We start from the raw sequence: 20291 nt of genomic DNA, 5'->3' as shown, positions 1-20291 counted from the left end.
CTGGATGTCCATGGTAAAGATAAGGTGTTGGGGACCAGGGAATCGGACGTTTTGGAGGAGGTGGAGGGCGTGGGTGGTGTCACGGACGTAGGTGGGGAGTTGCTAGACCAAGGGGGAGAAAATGGAGTCCTTTGGTGACCTTATCTGTATCTGTCACTACCATAACCCCACCCCCCAAATAAAAAATGCTTTTGCCTCTGGGAAAACAACCCCACTTTCTCCAACTGAACCCAGCTAAGACCTCACACATAAGTCAACATCAAAGTGAAGTCAGAAACAAAAACAGAAGTTGCTGGAAAAGCTCAGCAGGGCTGGCAGCATCTGTGAAGAAAAAAATCAGAGTTAACATTTCAGGTCCGGTGACCCTTCCTCTGTTCCAAGCCACATGAGTACACCTGTAGATATGGTATACTGTGGATTCCAGAAGGCATTTGACACTGTGCCACATCAAAGGTTAGTAGCAAAATTACAGCTGATGGTGTAGGCAGTAAGATACTAACAGGAAGCAGAGATGAGGGATAAAAGAGTCATTTTCAGGTTGGCATGACTGGGATCACAGCTGGGATCTCAACTATTTACAATTTGTATCAATGATGTGGATGAAGGGACCATAGATATGGAATAAAATGTTGATTTGATTTGATAATTTGATTTATTATTGTCACATGCACTCAGATACAGTGAAAAGTATTGTTTTGCGTGCTATCCAGACAAATCATACCATATATAAGTACATCAGGGTAATAGAATAGAATGCAGAATATAGTGTTACAGCTACAGAGATGGTGCAGAGAAAGATCAACTCTAAAATGAGAGGTTGTTTACAAGTCTGATAATAGCAGGGAAGAAGCTGTTCTTGAATCTGCTGGTACATGTTTTCAAACTTTTGTATTTTCTGCCCGATGGGAGAGTTTGGAAGAGAGTGTAACCGGGGTGGGAGGGGTCTTTGATTATGTTGGCTACTTTCCCGAGGCAGTATAGATAGAGTCAGCAGATGGAAGGCTGGTTTGTGTGAAGGACTGGGCTGTGTTTATGACTCTCTGTACTTTCCTGCAGTCTAGGGCAGAGCAGTTGCCTTACCAAGCTGTCATGCATCTGGATAGGATGCTTTCTATGTTGCATCTATAAACATTGGTAAGTTGAACATGCCAAATTTCTTTAGCCTTGTGCTAGTACCATAAATACAGGTAGGCAAGTAATTTGTGAGATGGCATAAAGAGTCTGAAAAGAGATACAGCCAGGTGAAGTAAGTGGGCAACAGTGTGACAGATGAAATATAATGTGAGTGGGTGTGAACTTGTCCACTTTAGCAGGAAGAACAGACACGCCAGTACACAGCCAAATGGGAAACAAAAACCGAAAGAACTGCAGATGCTGTAAATCACAGACAAAAACAGAAACTGCTGGGAAAGCTCAGCAGGTCTGGCAGCATCTGTGGAGAGAAATCAGTGTTAACCTTTCGGGTTCAGTGACCCTTCCTCAGAACCCTTCCTTAAATGGGACTAGTTTAGTTTGAGAAACTTGGTCAGCATGGACAAGTTGCACCAAAGGGCCTGTTTCTGTGCTGTATGACTCTTTGAATACTATTTAAATGGAGTGAGATAACACAACTCATAGATACAGAGGGATCTTGGTGATCTTGTACATGAATCACAACAAATTAGTATCAGCTTCAGCAGGTGAATATGAAATGGAATGTCGGTTTTGTTGCAAAGGGAATGGAATGCAAAAGTCAGGATGGTTCGATACAGTTGAACAAGGCATTGGCGAGACCACACCTGGAATAATGGGTACGATTTTGGTTCTTGATTTAAGAAGGCTTGGAAATATGTTTGAGTTAGTTCGGGGAAGGTTCGCACCCTGCTGGGTACCCTTTCTCACCGTGTTTACTGTCTCGAACCAGGTCTGTGGTTCGTCCAGGGGCCAGAGCTGTGATACAGACCCGTGCGGAGGTGCCAACTGCCTGGATGATGCGGGGAATCGTCAGTGTGGAGGGGAGAACTGCCCTGGGGCTCTCAGTAAATCTACAGAGGCTCTGCAGAGAGCAACTAACTCAAGCATCATGCTGCAGGACATTCAGAACGAACTTGACTCGGTCGCTCAAAAGGTAAGTAGCAAGGCAGAAGGGAACAAGAAAGGGAGCCGGGCGAACAGGGAGTGATGTGAGATGGAAACAGTGAGGGGAAAGGAGTGAGGTTGAGGGATATACGGGAAATAAAGAAGCAGCAGGGAAGCTGGGGAGTGGGGGAATGCCAAGTGATGGAGGGTTGTTTTGGAGGGTGTAGAATAAGATGCAATGGATGGAGAAGAAGGGAACAAGAGGACGGAGAATTTACAGAAAACCCTCAATTCAAAGTCATAAGGATGGTTCATTCTAATGTCCTGAAATGAGTATTAATGGACAGTGACAGCTTCTGAGGCAGGAGTACAATCACACTGGATCTGGGCTCCAACATTTTAGACAATTAAGCTCCTTTAAAAATGCAATTTCTGTTCTTCTTCCATCTCTGGGGGGGCATCTCTGGCTGAGCCAGAATTTATTGTCTGTCCCTAGTTGCCCCCTTGAGAAGGTGGGGGTGAGCTGCCTTCTTGAACCGCTGCAGTCCATGTGCTGTAGGTAGACCCACAATGCCCTTAGGGAGGGAATTCCAGGATTTTGACCCAGTGACAGTGAAGGAACAGGGCGTGGTGCTCCTATGTATCTGCTGCCCTTGTCTTTCTAGACGGAAGTGGTCTTGGGTTTGGAAGGTGCTGCCTGAAGATCTTTCGTGAATTTCTGCAGTGCATCTTGTAGACGGTACACACTGCTGCTACTGAGCGTCGGTGGTGGAGGGAGTGGATGTTTGTGGATGTGGTGCCAAATATGCAGGTTGCTTTGTCCTGGATGGTGTCAAGCTTCTTGAGTGTTTTGGAGCTGCACTCATCCAGGCAAGTTGGGAATATCCATCGTATTCCTGACTTGTGCCTTGTTGATGATGGACAGGTTTTGAGGAGTGAGGAGGTGAGTTACTTGCTGCCGTATTCCTAGTCTCTCACCTGCTCTTGTGGCCATTGTATTTTTATGGTTAGTCCAATTCGGTTTCTGGTTGATGGCAGCCCCCAGGATGTTGATAGTGAAGGATTCAGTGATAGTAACACCACTGAATGTCATGGGGTGGTGGTTAGATGATCAAAACCTGGCATTTGTGTGGTGCAAATGTCACTTGCCACTAGTCAGCTGAAGCCTGGATATTGTCCAGATCTTGTTACATTTGAACATGGACTGCTTCAGTATCTGAGGAGTCGCGAATGGTGCTGAACATTGTGCAATCATCGGCGAACATCCCCACTTCTGACCTTATGATGGAGGGAAGGTCATTGATGAAGCAGCTGAAGATGGTTGGGCCTAGGACACTACCCTGAGGGACTCCTGCAGAGGTGTCCTGGAGCTGAGATGATTGACCCCCAACAACCACAGTCATCTTCCCATGTGTCAGGTATGACTCCAACCAGCAGAGAGTTTTCCCCTGATACCCATTTTTTTTTATTCATTCATGGGATGTGGGTGTTGCTGGCTAAGCAGCATTTATTGCCCATCCTTAATTGCCCAGAGGGCAGTTGAGAGTCAACCACACTGGGTCTGGAGTCACATGTAGGCCAGACCAGCTGAGGATGGCAGTTTCATCCCTAAAGGACATTAGTGAACCAGATGGGTTTTTCTGACAATTGACAATGGATTCCTGGTCATCATTAGATTCTTAATTCCAGATATTTTTTAAAAATTGAATTCAAATTCCACCATCTGCTGTGGCAGGATTTGAACCCAGGATCCCCAGAACATTAGCTGGGTCTCTGGATTAATAGCCCAGTGACAATACCACTAGGCCATCACCTCCCCTTAATTGATTCTAGTTTTGCCAGGGTTCCTTGCTGCCACACTCTGTTAAATGCAGCTTTGATGTCAAGGGCTGTCACTCTCCCCTCACCTCTGAAATTCAGCTGTTTTGTCCATGTTTGAGCCAAGGATGTAATGTGGTCAGGTGCTGAGTGATCTTTAGAAATAGAGAAGGCCCTGGTTGCTAGTCCCATGAACAGTCTGTTGCAGAGGGCTCTCCCTGTGTCACTTTTACAGGAAACAGAATCAGAACACACTGCCATTTCCAATAACAGGCACACGCTCAGCAGGTGGGAAGTGTCAGCAATAAAAGCAATATACTGTGGAAGGTGGAAATCTGAAATAACCCAGAAAGTGCTGAACAATCTCAGCATGTCCAACAGCATCTGGCAAGAGAGAAACAGAGTTTATGTTTTGAATCTAGCATCAGTCTTCTTCAGAGCTGATGTGAGATAGGTCACTGGGCAGTGTGGATATAATGAGAGCCCTCGAACTAACATTCCAGAATTATCGTACCCCACACTACGTTGAGATTGCAATCACCTGCACTGTCCAAAAGGAAACAGTAAGAACAGCCAATGCTGGAGTCAGAGATAACACAGTGTGGAGCTGGAGGAACACAGCAGGCCAGGCAGCATCAGAGGGAACACAGCGTGGAGCTGGAGGAACACAGCAGGCCAGGCAGCATCAGCGGAACAGGAAAGTCAACGTTTCAGGTCGGGACCCTTCATCAGAACTGGGCTTTTGCACGAGCAAGTTTGAGTACTTATAATCCTTGATGTCCGATAGGGCAGAGAAAAAGCGTTGGTTGAGGGTGTGGATCCTGCATAGAATAAAAAACAGCAGAGGTCCCTTTCAGGCCTGGGAAAGAGAGGCTCTGAGCTGATGTAGGGCTGACTGTAATATGAGGAGATGCCAGCGCGTGGCTGCAAGCGTGGATCCCAGTTCTGATGAAGGGTCCCAACCCGAACCATCGACTTTCCTGTCCCTCTGATGCTGCCTGATCTGCTGTATTCCTCCAACTCCACGCTGTGTTGGCACTGCCCAACAGGAAACTGCCCTAGTATCTGGGTGGGAATATACAGGGCTGTCTTGTTCTGCCTATAAGTCGGGATGTTCAGTTTGAATGAGGTACTGATCTGAGGTGTGTAGCAGATGAATGGCCGCACACTTGCTGCTGGGCGATCTCACCAAGTGTTGAGAAGTCTGCCTTCAGAATACTGATGCTCTGTATCATTCGGCAGATTGAGGAGATACACAGCCAAGCAGACAAGGCGAAATCCAAAGCTGCTGAAACACTGCAGAAAGCCGCCAACACAAAAAACCTCATCACAGACACGGTGGACGATCTACGCAAATTCATTAAGGCAGTGAAAGACTTTCTCAATGGTGAGTAATGCTCTCTCTGCTCTTTTAAACTGAAAGGAAAGCTGCCTCTACATTGTCTCCATCAAACCTCCCAGGGACAGAGACAGCAAGGGGTTAGATACAGAGTAAAGCTCCCTCCACACTGACCCAAACATACACTCCCAGAACAAGGACAACACGGGGTTAGTTACAAAAATAACCATAAGACATGGGAGCAGAAGTGAGCCATTCAGCCCATCAAGTTTGCAACACCATTCAATGAGATCACGGCTGATCTGATAATCCTTGACTCCACTTTCCTGCCTTTTCCCCATAACCCTTGAGTCCCTTCCTGTTTAAAAGTGTCCGTCTCAGCCTTGAATATACTTAATGGCCCAGCCTGCATAGCCCTGTGCAGTAAAGAATTCCACAGATTCACTGCCCTCTGAGAGAAGAAATTCCTCCTCATCTCTGTCTTCAATATGTGACCTTCGTTCTGAAATGATACCCACTGGCCCGAGACTCCCCCACAATGGGAAACAACCTTTTCACATCTACCCTGTCAAATCCCCTAAGAATCTTGTATGTTTGAATAAAATTGCCTCTCATTCTTCTAAACTTCAATGAGTACAGGCCTAACCCTCTAAACCTCTCCTCATAAGACAACCTAGAATCTAAAAGCTTTGATAACAGAATATGCAGAAAGCGTTAGTATAATTAGACAAATGCAGTGTGGGTTTATGAAAGGGAAATGCTACTTAATCCAACAACTGGAGATTTTTGAGAATGTAACAAGTAGAATAGATAAGGGAGAACCAGTGGATGTGCAGTATTTGGATTTAAAGGTTTTTGATAAGGTCCCCAATGTGAAGCTAGGGCCCAGAATTGACACACACAGGATTGTGGGTAATCTATTGGCATGGGTTGTGGATTGGTTATCAGACAGGAAATAGAGAATGGGAATAAATGGATATTTTTCCAGGTTGGAGGCAGTGACAACACATGTATTACAGGGGTCAGTGCTTGGCCCCAGCGACTCATAAGGTATAAATGACCTGGATGAAGGAATCAAAAAGCAATATTTTCAAGTTTGCTGATGACTCAAAAACTGGAGGTGGGACTGGGTTGTAAGGAGGATGCAAGGAGGCTTCAGAGCAATCGAGAAGAGTTGAGTGAGTGAGCATGCACATGGCAAATGTAGCACAATGTGGCTAAATATTAAGTTATACACGTCAGTCTAAAAACAGAAATACCAAATATTACCTAAATAGTGATAGATTGGGAAGCATGGATGTAGAAAGGGATCTGGGTGTCATTGTGCACCAGTCAGTGAGTATAGACAGGCATGTACACAGGAACAGCAGGAGGCCATTCTGCCCTTCAAGCCTGTTCCACACCATTCAATGAGATTGTAGCTGAGTTGTGGCCTAACTCCATGCCTTTGGCCCATATCAATTAATACCTTTGCTTAATAAACAGTTATCTATTTCAGATTTTAAATTAACAACTGATCCAGCATCCACTGCCGTTTGTGGAAGAGAGTTCCCAACCTTTGTGTGTCGAAGTGCTTCCTAAAATCTCTCCTGAACAGTCTGGCCCTAATTCTCAGACGATGACCCTAGCTCTAGAATCCTCAATCAGTGGAAATTGTTTATCTTCATCTACCCCATCTTTTTCCTGGTAATATCTTGAAGACTTCAATCAGATCACCCCTTAAACTTCTAAATTCTAGACAAAGCAAACTTAATTTGTATAATCTCTCCTCAGAACTTAACTCCCAAAGTCCAGGTATCATTCTGTAAACCTGCATTGTTCCTCTAATGCTAATCTGTCCTTCCCAAGATATGGTGCTTAGATCTGCTCACAGTGCTCTAACTGGGGCCTAACCAGGGTTTTGTATAACTGCAGCATAACATCTGCATCATTGTACTTCAGTCCTCGCGATATAAAGGAATTTCATTAGTCTTCTTTATAATTTTCTATAATTGTTTGTGACATTTTAAAGATCTATGCACCTGAACTCCCAAGTCTCTTTGGACATCCATTGTATTTAACTCCATACCATCCAGAAAATCTCCTGATCTATCCTTTTTCAAACCAAAATGCATAACCTCACACTAGCCAACTGCAAACAATTAAAACCAAATAAAGACCAACATTTCATTTGCCGCCCCTGTTCCCCGCTGAACTTGGATGCTCACTTTTTGTGAATCATGGACGAGGACTCCCAAATCCCTCTGTGCTGTAGCTTTCTGAAATCCTTTTCCATTTAAATAATATTTAGCGCCTCGATTATTCCGCCAAATGCAGAGCCTCATATGTCCCCACATTATATTCCATCTGCCGAGTTTATGCCCACTCACTTACCCTGTCTATATCCCTTTACAGAGTCTTTGTGTCATCCCCACCACTTGCCTTCACACCTGTTTTACAGTCCCCAGGTACACTGACAAGGAATGGATAGCAACCGAGAGATGACCTTCCTTCAGCAACAGTGGTTAGCTTCAGCTGAAGATGTAGTTGGTGTGTTGCTTAGGGACTCTAACCAGCAAAGATTCAACTCCAGCTCTCTGACACATCCTCCCAACTGCTCCTAGACCATGACCCCAGCACTGAACATCCAGCAGAGCCATTGATCTCTCCTCCACTGGAGATCACTGGAGACCCCAACCCCAAAATGGCTGTTTCTGCCTCTTTCCCAAGATTAACAGAAAGGCCGGCATGGTGGCTCAGTGGTTAGCACTGCTGCCTTTTAGCGCCAGGGACATGGGTTTGATTCCACCCTCGGGCAACTGTCTGTGTGGAGTTTGCACATTCTCCCAGTGTCTGCGTGGGTTTCCTCCGGGTGCTCCAGTTTCCTCCCACAGTCCTAAGATGTGCAGGCTAGGTGGATTGGCCATGCTAAATTGCCCATAGTGTCTAGGGTGGGAAATGCAGGGATAGGGTAGGGAGTGGGTCTGGTTGGGATGTGTTCGGAGGGTCAATGTGGACCTGATGGGCCGAATGGCCTGCTTCCACACTGTAGGGATTCGATGATAAATATGACTGCACTTGGATCCTGACCTTAAAGAGCCCATGCATTATTGACTCTGTTTAATAGCAGAATGAGACCATAAGAAATAAGAACAGGAGTAGGCCAGTCAGCCCCTTGAGCCTGCTCTGCCATTCACTAGGATTATGGTTGATCTGAATTCCTCACGTCCTCTTTCCTGCCCTTTCCCTGCAACCCTTGATTTCCCGACTGATCAAAAATCTATCGATCTCTGCCTTAAATATACTCAAGAACTCTGCCCCCACAGCTCTCTGTGGCAAGGAGTTCCAAAGACTCACAACCCTCTGAGAGAAGACATTCCTCCTCGTCTCTGTCTTAAATTAGTGCCCCTTTATTCTGAGACTATACCGTCTGATCGTAGTCTCTCCCATGAGGGGAAACATCCTCTCACCATTGACCCTGTCAAGCCCCTTCAGAATCCGACATGTTTCAATGGGATCACCTCCCATTCTTCTAAACCCCAGGGAGTAGAGTCCCAACCTGTTTAACCTTTGTTGATTAGACAATCCCTCCATCCCAGGGATCATCCTACTCACCAGCTGTGATCAATAATGCTGTGGGAAGCTTTTCTGAAAGTTCTCCCTGATGGAATGTTGCTTGTGTTCCAGAGGAAGGCGCAGACCCAGAAAGCATTGAGCTGCTGGCCAACATGGTCCTGAACATCTCGTTCCCTGTCAGCTTAATGGACATTCGCAAGATCCTGCAGGACATTAAAGACACCATGGCACACATCAAGGACGTGGACACAATCCTCAATGACACATCGCGGAATCTGCAGGTCGCTCAGCAACTGGCGCGACAGGCTGAGAAAGTGAAGTGAGTGTTTGTGTGGTGCTTGGGGTGGGGAGAGGGAAGGGAGGGCAAGGGGACTAGTATGATGGGGAGTGGATTACCACTGAGGAGCAGGGACACCGAGGGATGAGGAAAGAAGGGAGAGAAGGAAAGAAAGGCATTACACGGGAGGGAAACACATAGGAAGTGGTACAAGAGGTGAAGCTACAGGAAGGAACAGAGGGAATGCAAGCAAAGGTTATTGATGAAAGAAATTATCCCGAGTGTCTGTACAGTGCAGTGAGCCATGCAATTTTGCCAAAGGGAGAATTAGGAGAGCAGCAATGACTCTCATGCTGAACAGCCTGTCAGTAATGTCCAAATTATTTCCACAAAAAGTCTCCCTTCTTGTTCTTTAAAGCCCAGTCACACTCTCCTGCTTCCTGCTCCTCGCCAGTCCTCCCCCATGGTTTGTGTTTGATGGTTTTTCTCTGAATTTTTGCACACTGTCTACACTCAGACCTTTACAGCACTGAAGGATGTCATTTGGAGCATCATGTCTATGCCAGTCACCACACTAATCCCATTTTTCACCTTTTGGCCCATTGCCCAGTCAATGGAAATGCAAGTAAACATCTAAATGCTGCTTAATTTTTACAAAAGATTCTGACTTAATTACCTTTTCAGGCAGTGAGTTCCAATTCCCACCAACCTCTTGGTAAAACCTTTCTCCTCAACTCTCCTCTTAGGCTTTTACCTCTTACTTTAAATCTATTCTGTTGGTCATTGCTCCCCTCCCCTAACTAATGGAAAAAATGCCTTCCTAGCCAATCTATCCAATATCCCCCATCACTTCATAGACCTTAAACATGTCCCCTCTCAACAACCCGAGTGTATCCAGCCTCTCTTGTTAGTTAAACTGCTCCATTCCAGGCAGCATCCAGGTGAATCTCCTCTGCACCCCCTCCAGTGCAATCACATCCTTCCTATAGTGCACTGACCAGAACTGCACACAGTGCTCCAGCTGTGACCACACCAAAGTCCTGTACAGCTCCAACATAACCTTCTTACTCTTGGATTCTGTGCAATGACGAATAAGGAAAACTATCCCATATGCTTTCTTAATCATCTTATCTATCTGCCCCATTTCTGTCAGGGATCTGTGGATATTCACGTCAAGGTCATAGAGGCCTTTCACAGGGTCCTGTTCTCACATGCTCATTTCTGTCTATTTTGATTTTTCTTATGTTTTCCAGGATTCGAACCACAGAGTTGAAAGGTGACGTAACTGAGGCAAAGCTCACTGTTGAAGATGCAAAATCCAAGGTGGCTTTAGCTGAGAAATCACTGGGAAAGGCCAAGAATAACACTTCTGACGCTGAGGATTCTATCAGGAAGGTATGTTTCTCTGTTCCAGTAGATTGCAGTACGCCAGGGATTGCTGCTCTGTTACTGAACTAATAAACCAGACAACAGGAGGCTTAGGATGTGGTTTCAGTTTAAAATTAACCTGGCAGTTAAAAGCTTGGGTCTGTAAAGGTGAGGTTTTTTGATTGTTGTCAAAACCCAACACTTCACTGATATCCTCGCCCACTTGATGCCCTGACCAATCTGGATGTGTATATGACTCCAGTCCTGACAGCACTGAGATTAACTGAGGTCAGAAGGAAGGTGATCAACCCAAAACATCAATGTTCTGTGTACACATGCTGTGTGTTTTCACCATTTTCTGTGTTGTTTAATCATGACTGCCTCTTGTCTGCCTTTTGATGTAGCCCAATAATTGCATCATTGCTTCAGAATTGGGCAACAACAGCCAGGCAATGAACAGCGTTCCCATCCCCCAGGAACAGATACAAGGAAATTGAACGGTGAGGAGTTGGAGGGTTTCCCACCAGGACATCACATGTTGCCATAAACCCCGGAGGGTGATGGCTATGGGAGAAACAGTGTCGGCACTCAGGATTGGACAGAACAGGGGAATGAAGGACAATGGAGTATGAGGAAGACATGAATGGGGATGATAAATGTGACTGGGCCTTTTTGCCCGTGTGCAGGGTAAAGGCTAGCACAGACTGAATGGCCTGAATGTTCGGCTTCAATGTTATAATATGTGTCCTTGCTTTGGAATTATTATCGACTGGGCTCCGCAATGAGGTTTAGTTATCCCTTCATTTATTTTTAACGTAGGACCTGGCAACTTGCCTCAGGATGATATTGAGTGTGGTCGTTCTGTGCTCAGTATCCCCCAGGGTCCAATACAATCCATTTCCTCGACAATTTCCTGGTCAAGTTGAAATAAAGATCAAGGTCATTGTTGCATCTTGATGTTTCAGTCAGGCTCAGGGTCACAAAGTACAGGTTTACTGCCTTCACTAACTTCAATGCAGTGAAGACTGAAGCCATTATCTACAGTCCCCACCACAAAGTCCTTTCCTACCCACTGATCCAATCGCTCTGTACAGCCACTGTCTGAGGTAGAAGGGGACTTTTCAGCATCTGATTTGACCCTGAGCTGAACATCTACCTCCTCTCTGTCACCAAGTCTGCCAATTTCCAATTCCACTCCCTAACCCCTGCTTTAGCTCATCTACAGTAGAAACAATCATGAGAACTCTTGTTATTCTCAGCTTCATTGCCTCCAATGAGCTGCTGGCTAGTATCCAACCCACCATAAACCTCAGCTCATTTTAAATTCTGCAGCTTGTGTCTGAACTCACACCAAGTTACTTTTCACCTGTCGCCCTGTGTAGACGTGTCTTCAGCTGCCCAGGCCCTAAGCTCCAGAATTCTCTCCCTATCCTGTCTGCCCTCTCTCCCTCTCCCTGCCTCTCTCGCTCTCTATTCCCCTCTCCCCCTCCCTCCCATTCTCTCTCCCTTCCACTCCCCCACTTTCTCTCCCTGCCACCTGCTATTTTGCTCTTCCTCTCTCCCTCCCTCCCTCTTTCCTCACTCATTCTCCCCCCTCCCCTCTTCTCTAGGTCTCTCTCCCTCTCTTCCCCCCGTCCTTCTCTTCCCTTTCTCTCCCCCTTCCATCTCTCCCCCACCCCCAAGGTCTCTCTCCCCTTTTTTCCCCCATCCCTCTCCCCCTTCCCTCCCTCAGTACCTCTCTTTCCCTACCTCTCTTACTCAATCCCCCTCTCTCCCCCTTTCCCATCCCCACCCCCATGCTCTATCTCCATCTCTACACCCACTCTGTCTAACCCCCTCCCTGCCTCCGTCTATCCCTCCCTCTCTTAACTGCTCTCCCTCACTTTCCCCTCCCTCTTCCCCTGTTCTCTATCCCTCTCTCTCTCTCCCTCCTTTTCTTCACTGCTCTCTCTCTCTCACCCACTTCCTCTCTCCCTCCCTCACTCCCTCCTCCTCTGTCCCTGCTCTCTCTCCATCTCTCCCCCTCTCCCTTCCCCCTCCCTCTCTTGTCCCTTCCTCTCCCCCCTCCCCTCGTCTCTCTCTCCCCCTCCCTCTCCCCCGCCATGTCTCCCTCTCCCCCTCCCTGTCTTCCCCCTCCTTTCCCTCCCCCATCCCTTCCTGTTCCACTGGGTGAGGCAGCTTAAAACCTCTCCTCTTTGATCAGGCTTTTGGTCATTTGATCTGATACCTCCTTCTGTAGCTCAGTATCAAAGTTTGCTTGATAATTGCTCCTGTGAAGTGCCTTGGAGCATTAGACGCTGGTAAAGGCAGTATGCAGACAGAGGGTGTTCTTTGTGTCTGAGACTGTGATACCATCACCAGGAGAATTGTTTGCAATGAATCCTATGCTTGTGCTTTTAGCTGGACAATTTTCTGAACGTCATCGAGAGTCAATTGATGGAAATGATGGATCGATTTGTGAACCTGTCCACTGGAGTCCAAATGTTGGAAAATCAAACCATTGCCAACAGGAACAAAGCACAAGACTTACAGAGTGAAGTTGCTGCCATTCGAAAGAGGACAGACCGACTGCACAACGTGAGTCCCTTCCCTACCCCCTTCCCAAAAACTTGTCAAGGTTTACCACCAGAGACAGAAGGTAAACTTTGAGGGCAAACCTACAAGTAATATTAAGATGGACCTGGTGGGATGCATTCTGGGATATTAAAGGAAGTAGCTAATAGCACTGGGAGTAAGGGAATACTTAGTTTCCAGAATAGTCCCAGAGGACTGGAAAACTGCCGATGCAACAGCTATATTTAAAAAGGGAAGGAGACAAAAAGAAAGATTAACTATAGGCCAGTTAACTTAACATCTGTTATTGGGAAAATGTTAGAGTCTATTCTAAAGAATGTAATAGCAGAGCATTTATAGATAAATAATATGATTAGACAGAGTCAGCATGGCTACGTAAAAGGAAAATCATTCCTGACAAATGTACTAGAAGTCTTTGAGGAGGTAACAAGCAGGATAGACAAAGGGGAGGTGGCAGATGTGGATTTTCAGAGGGTGTTTGATAAGGTACCACACGTTAGGTTACTTAATAAGATATGAGGTAGTATATCATCAAGGATAAAGGGTTAGTTTACGAATAGAAGACAGAGAGTTGGGATAAGGGGAGCATTTTCAGGATAACAGCCTGTAAGTAGTACAGTGCCACAGGGATCAATGCTGGCGCCTCAATTATTTACAGTATACGTTAATGAGTAGGATGAAGAAAGTGAATGTCCGATGGATAAGTTTGAAAATAGGTGAGAAGGCAAGTGGAAAGATGATGTAAAGAGTCTGCAGAGGGATAGAGACATGTTGAGCAAGTGGGCAAAAATGTAGCGGATGGAGTGTAATGTTGGAAAATGTGAGGTGATGCACTTTGGCACAAAGAATAGAGGAGCTGACTATTATTTAAATGTAAAAAGACTGCAGAAAGCTACAGAACAGAGTGATTTGGGAAACCTTGTGCATAAATCACAAAAAACCAATCATTCAAGTTCACTGAGTAAAAGGAAAAGAAAAGGGAATGTTGACCTTTGTTTAAAAGAGAATTGAGTATAACAGTAGGGAAGTCTTGCTAAAACCACACAAGGTAATAGCCAGACCACAGCTGGAATATTGTGAACAGTTTTGGGCCCCTTATCCAAGGAAAGATAGACCACATTGGAGGCAGTCCAGAGAAGGTTCACTCAGCTGATCCCAGGTAGGTTTTGAACCCACACTCCCAGGGCCTCAGTCACCAGATTATTCCTCCTGTAACCCAATCACTTGCTCAGAATAAAGGGGCACTAAGTTAAGACTGAGATGAGGAGGAATTTCTTCTCTCAGAGGGGTGTGAGTCTTTGGAAATCCTTGTCACAGAGTCCTTGTGTCTATTTAAGGCTGAGGTAGAGAGATTTTTGATCAGTCGGGGAATCAAGGGTTACGGGGAAAGGGCAGGAAAGTGGATGTGAGGAATGTCGGATGAGCCATGATCCTAGTGAATGGCACAGCAGGTTCGAGGGGCCGAATGGCCTTCTCCTGTTCCTTTTTTTATGGTCTTTTGGCTTCAGAACACAAAGGGCCCTATATAAATGTAAGCTATGAGGAGAGGTTGAGTAGGTTGTGGATGTAATCATAGAATTTAGAAGAATGACAGGTGATGTAATTGAAACTTACAAGATTCTTAGGGGTTTGACAGGGTTGATGCGGAGAGGTTGTTTGTCCTCATGGGACAGTCTAGGAACAAACAGAATAATCTCAGAGCAAGAGGTTTTAAGACAGAGACAAGAAGGAATATTTTTCTCTGCCAGGGCAGTGAAACTGTGGAATTTTTTACTGCAATGGGCTGTCGAGGCTGGATCATTATTTATGTTCAAGTCTGAGACAGATGGACTTTTTTTTAATCAGGAAGGTACTGAGGCTCATAGGGAAAAGGCAGGAGGCTGGCATTGAGGATTATCAGGATCAACCATGATCTCATTGAATGGCAGAGCAGACTTGATGGGCTGAATGGACTACTTTTGCTCCTATGTCTAATTGTCTGCTGCAGATGGGATTTGTGCCTAAATATGTGGGTTGTGAACACAGCCACTGATCAGTCCAATCAGATATTCAGCAGTTATGTCTTCACGAAGACAGTAGGGAGGATGTGGAACTCAGTCCCTCACTGAGCGGCCATGGTGAATGGATACATTTAGGGGAAGTTAGACAGCTGTTTGAGGGAGAAGGGGATGGAGGGTCATGCTGGTAGATTTAGATGAAGAATGATAGTGCAGTGTAAATAATAACATGGACTAGTTGGGCCAAACAGCCTGTTTCTGTGTCCTTTATCTTGTGTAATCTGATGTCAACCGTCATCTGATTTTCTGAGAAGGGTGAGGGTGGACGACTTGCTCAGGACAAGCAACCAACCCTTCTTGTCTCCCTCTGCTGCCAATGGCAGTGAGGTAGCTCCCTCAGGAAATTCAAGGAGGGCAATACATCATGCCAATGTCATTGTCACCATGGCAATGCTGGACTTGGGAATGCCCACCCCCAAATGTGTCTGGAGAGCTGTGGGGAGCAGAGATGCATTCAGCCTGAAACAGTGAGCATTGTACAGCAGCCCAGCCCAGCCAAAGATCCCCACTCTCCCAGATTCTCGGCCCGGGGTCACTTTGGCACTCTTTATCTAACATCCCCAAGGCCCTCGTGGCTGCTTTAAGTATCCTTCTTGTCATAACCTCCGTCTTGAAATCGAGCTGACTCCCTCAGAAAGGGTAGTTCCCCTCTCTCCCCGTCTGCTAATCCAAGATCTCCCTCACCCCAATGGCTGATACTTGTCAGCAGGCTGTTTGTCTGTAGAAGCTTCACAGCTGAGCCCAGACCTGCCCATTGTTTGTACAGGCTCTTTCCAACAGGGTCCCAAGACAGTGATGACATCTGGGAGATTTGGATTATGTCTTTCCAATCCTTTAGGGTCGTGGGACAAATAGTAGCACCATCCTCCCACGCCCCCTCTCCCTCTCCCCTCACAACCAGCCTCCCCCAATGGCAGTGAACTCAGCCAACGCACTGTCCCTGCAATTGTTATTTGTGGCAACTATTTGTTTCTTCTTTGCCTTTTTGTGTGTGTACAGAATGACCTGAAGGAGGTGGAGAAGCTTTATGAGAAGCTGAGAGACAAAATCAGCTCGCTGGGTAACGGTACTGAAGATGGGAATGAAAGAGTGAAGAAAATCAAAGAGGAGGCGGAGAAACTGAGAAACCGTGCGACAGACAGCCTGGCGAGGCTGAACGGTATGGATTACAATTATCAGGAACAGCAGCTTACATCCATATAGGGCCTTTTGTGTTCTGAAGCCATAAGACCATAAAAAATAGGAACAGGAGGCCCCTCGAGTCTGCTGTGCCATTCACTAGGATCATGGCTCATCCGACATTCCTCACATCCACTTTCCTGCCCTTTCCCCGTAACCCTTGATTTCCCGACTGATCAAGAATCTCTCTACCTCAGCCTTAAATAGACACAAGGACTCTGCTCCCACAGCTCTCTGTGACGAGGATTTCCAAAGACTCACAACCCTCTGAGAGAAGAAATTCCTCCTCATCTCAGTCTTAACTTAGTGCCCCTTTATTCTGAGCAAGTGATTGGGTTACAGGAGGAATAATCTGGTGACTGAGGCCCTGGGAGTGTGGGTTCAAAACCTACCATGACAGCTCATAATATTTAACTTCCATCAACATTCGAATTCAGTTTCAGTGATGGTGACCATGAAATGGCTGTTCCAAAAACCCATCTGGTTCACTGATGTTCTTTCGGGAAGGAAACTGCCATCCTTACCTGGTCTAGTCTACATGTGACTCCAGGCCAATGGCAATGTGGTTGATTCTTAACTGTCCTGTGAAATTGCTCAGTTGTTTCAAAGAGACAGTTAACCCTGTCAAGGGCCATGAATGCTGGTTTTGCCAGTAACACCCACATCCTATAAATGAATTTTAAAATAATCACTATAGAATCCCTGCAGTACAGAAGCAGGCCATTCAGCCCATTGAGTCCACACTGACCCTCCAAACAGCATCCCACCTAGGCCCACCCCATCCCTGTAACCTTGCATTTTCCATGGCTAACACACCCAACCTGCACATCTTTGGACTGTAGGAGGAAACCAGAACACCCAGAGGAAACTGACGCAGACACAAGAAGAATGTGCAAACTCCACACAGTCACCCAAGGGTGGAATTGAACCCATGTCCCTGGTGCTATGAGGTAGCAGTGCTAACTGCTGATCCACCGTGCCACTCACTAACCCTACTTAGTGGTCTTTCTCGGTCACCCTTATGCCATAGACATCCCTGAGACTAGCCTGTTACTGCCAGTGACCCATGGGCACTGAAAGCTGTGTGTAAAAGACACATAACAATATGTAGTTGGGGTTGAGATAACACTGTGTAGAGCTGGAGAAAATCTGAAGAAGGGTCCCAACCCAAAATGTCAGCTTTCCTGCTCCTCTGATGCTGCCTGGCCTGCTGTGTTCATCCAGCTCCACACTGTGTTATCTCTGACTCCAGCATCGGCAGTTCTTACTATCTTTGATGTAGTTGGGATTGGTTGCTTTTGTTTTCATTACGACTGTGTTTAGGCATCTTTGTGTTTGAACTGTACCATAGATTTCTTTCTCATATTGGTAAAGTACCCCTTAAAGTGGCACACGCTGCTTTGGCTCTGATTTGATGACACTGGGGCATTAGACCGAGGTGGATGGAAAGATGCCATGGGTACTGTTTGAAGAAGATGAGGGGACATCTCCCCAGTGATCGGTCAATATTTAACCCTCAATCAACATCACTAAAAGCAGATTAACTGGTCACTGTCACATTTCTGCGTGTGGGAACTTGCTGTGCACAAATTCAAACATTTCAGAAAGGTGCTCTGTTGGCTTGTGATTTTGGGATGTTTTAAGGCAGCAAAATACAGTACAGAAATGCAGAATTGTTCTTTTTCCTACTCTCTCTGAATTAATCATCCCATTATCTTCTTCTTTTACTCAGCTTTGGAGAAGAAGTTTAACAGGAATAAGCGAGTGATGACAGGGAAGTTAGACATGTTGCAGGATTTGGAAAAGAACGTCACAGAACTGCTGGAATACATCCGGGAGAGGTCACAGTATTACGGCTTTTGCTCATAACAGAGGCTCTGGCTGTCTGTAGATTCTCCTGTTTCTGTCTCTGATTCAGCTCCTATTCCTGAATTTCTATTTGGCAGCTGCTGCAACAGGTGCTTCCTGTCTGCTACTGATGGGGTTATGACTGACCTGTACTGCCTCCCCACCCTGACGCCTGTAAAAATGCACAAGTCGGCTGATGGGCGGCAGAAGGCATAGTAGCCCATAGCCTGGGTTTGTACTTTGTTTCTTTGCTTACAGCTGAAACTTTATCCAGACAGAAATATGTGGGCCCTGTGTTTTTGTTGTTTGTTGTGTCTGTCACACATTATTGTCTTGCTTTAAAATACAAACTGTACTCTGAAACATTTGATACTGTTAATTATGTAGGAGAATGAGTCCAGCGCTCTCTTCAAAATGTGCCTCAAAGTGTCAAATCGATTAGTGTCTCACAATTCCATTTGGCTTTGATTTTTGTGACATTTTTCTCCAGAATATTTCCCTCGCCCACACTTGTCTGTCTTGTTTTCCTGCTGATTGCAGTATCAAAGGTTCCCACACACCTCCCACTCTCCTGGCTCACTGGAAGTGACTCAAGGAACCCACCCCCCCACCACCGACCCCAGTCTCTGCATTTCAGCCCTGGGCTAAAGTCCTGATGTGCTGAATCCCTCTCCCGGCTGCTTATGTCAAACGCTGTGGGGTGGGGGCTATTCAGGAGCAGATTGTATTCGGCAGACAGTGTTCAGTGTCCCCAGCCTGCCCTACACAAACCCATAGGCATGTACCACCCTCCCCCAGGTTAGTGGGCAGTCACGGGGGAGCAGGATTTAATGTTCTTCTCTCAGGGTGGGGGCATTTAATCAGCTCGGCAGGTGGTGATTGGGGAACTCCTGTCTTCCTGCCTCCAAGCGGATTTAGTCCATCGGAGGCTCCCACACCCCCATCAACCTGGGCCCTTTAACTGGGGGAGGAGGCATTTGTTTATTTGGAGCATCATACCCATCAGGTCTGATCGCAGCCTGTGGGATATCTGGCACATTTAGCCATAGGCCAACATAGCAAAGTGTCTTAAGGTAGGCATTACATAGAATAAAATAGCAGAGAGAGCCTGGCCATTCAGCCCAATTCTGTGCTGCTGTTTATACTTCATGATGCTTGACTCTTAACTGCCCTCTGAAACGGCCACTCAGTTCAAGGGCTATAAGGGATGATCAGTAAATGCTGGCCCAGCCAATGACACCCACATCCTACAAACATACAAAATAAATCCCCACTTTGATTTTATTTGGCAACAGGCCACTGATTTGTACAGGTAGAGGAGGGGCTGCTTCAGGCTAGAGTTCTTGGAGGAGCTGAAATGTAACTGTTCACTTGGGGTTTTTTGTGCCCAGCTGTCCGTTAGTGCCTTTCAATGAGACTATAAAAACTGTAAACATCTCTCAAATCTTATCACATGGTTCTCAATGAACCTGTGACATTTACTGCAAAGAAAATACTGCTCTGTTACATTGTATGTATGAAGATGGGAGAAAATAGTATTTGGTTTGACACATCATTGCAGACAATGTATTGCCATACTCCAACTGCATTAAACCATAAATAAAATGAATATTTTTAAATAATTGTAATGTTTCCCATTATTATTTCCAAATTCAAAGGGTTGCACTGAAGACATTTTTCTAAGGGATGGGGAATGGGCTAAATGTCAGACTGCTGGGAGAACCCTCAGGCAGTGCGAGATTAGACAGGGGTCAGCAGAAGTATATAGTGAATTGGGTCCCATTTCAAGGAAATAGGAATTCAGGATACTGGGAAAGGGTAAAGAAACTGGACATTTTTATTGTTGAAGGCTCTGAAGTAGATTCATTAATATTTTTTAATGTGAAAGGGGGTTCTTTCATTTGTCCATGGGACAAGGTAGTCATTGGTTGCCTGGCATTTATTGCCTGTCCCTAGTTGTCCCTTGAGAAGGTGGAGGCGAGCTGCCTTCTTGACTCCATGTGCTGTAGGTAGACCCACAATGCCCTTAGGGAGGGAATTCCAGGATTTTGACCCAGCGACAATAAAGGAACAGTGATATATTTCCAAGTCAGGATGGTGAGTGTTTTGATGGGAATTGTAAAACTTGATGTAGGTGTAGGACTCAGATCTCTGTGGGGCACCAGTTCAGATGCGGAAACAGTCTACAGTTTCCTTACACTCCCATTCTCTCAGTCCA

General features: G+C 45.9%; 1 protein-coding gene across 1 annotated transcript in view; it reads left to right on the top strand.

Moving 5' to 3' along the window:
• Positions 1-19696, top strand: part of LOC109923605 (laminin subunit beta-1-like) — a 162646-nt gene extending 142950 nt beyond the window's left edge. The window contains exons 21-27 of the mRNA XM_048606657.1: positions 1904-2107; positions 5119-5263; positions 8882-9089; positions 10301-10442; positions 12816-12992; positions 16046-16205; positions 17958-19696. Coding sequence (XP_048462614.1) covers positions 1904-2107; positions 5119-5263; positions 8882-9089; positions 10301-10442; positions 12816-12992; positions 16046-16205; positions 17958-18094 — 1173 coding nt within the window. The 3' untranslated portion in view covers positions 18095-19696. The remainder of the gene's footprint in view (positions 1-1903; positions 2108-5118; positions 5264-8881; positions 9090-10300; positions 10443-12815; positions 12993-16045; positions 16206-17957) is intronic.
• The last annotated feature ends 595 nt before the right edge of the window (positions 19697-20291 follow it).

The sequence above is a fragment of the Rhincodon typus genome, chromosome 16 (genome assembly GCF_021869965.1).
Source record: "Rhincodon typus isolate 14 chromosome 16, sRhiTyp1.1, whole genome shotgun sequence".
Taxonomy (NCBI): domain Eukaryota; kingdom Metazoa; phylum Chordata; class Chondrichthyes; order Orectolobiformes; family Rhincodontidae; genus Rhincodon; species Rhincodon typus.
Note: the sequence above shows the minus strand (reverse complement) of the source record. Positions and strands in the feature narration are given on the sequence as shown.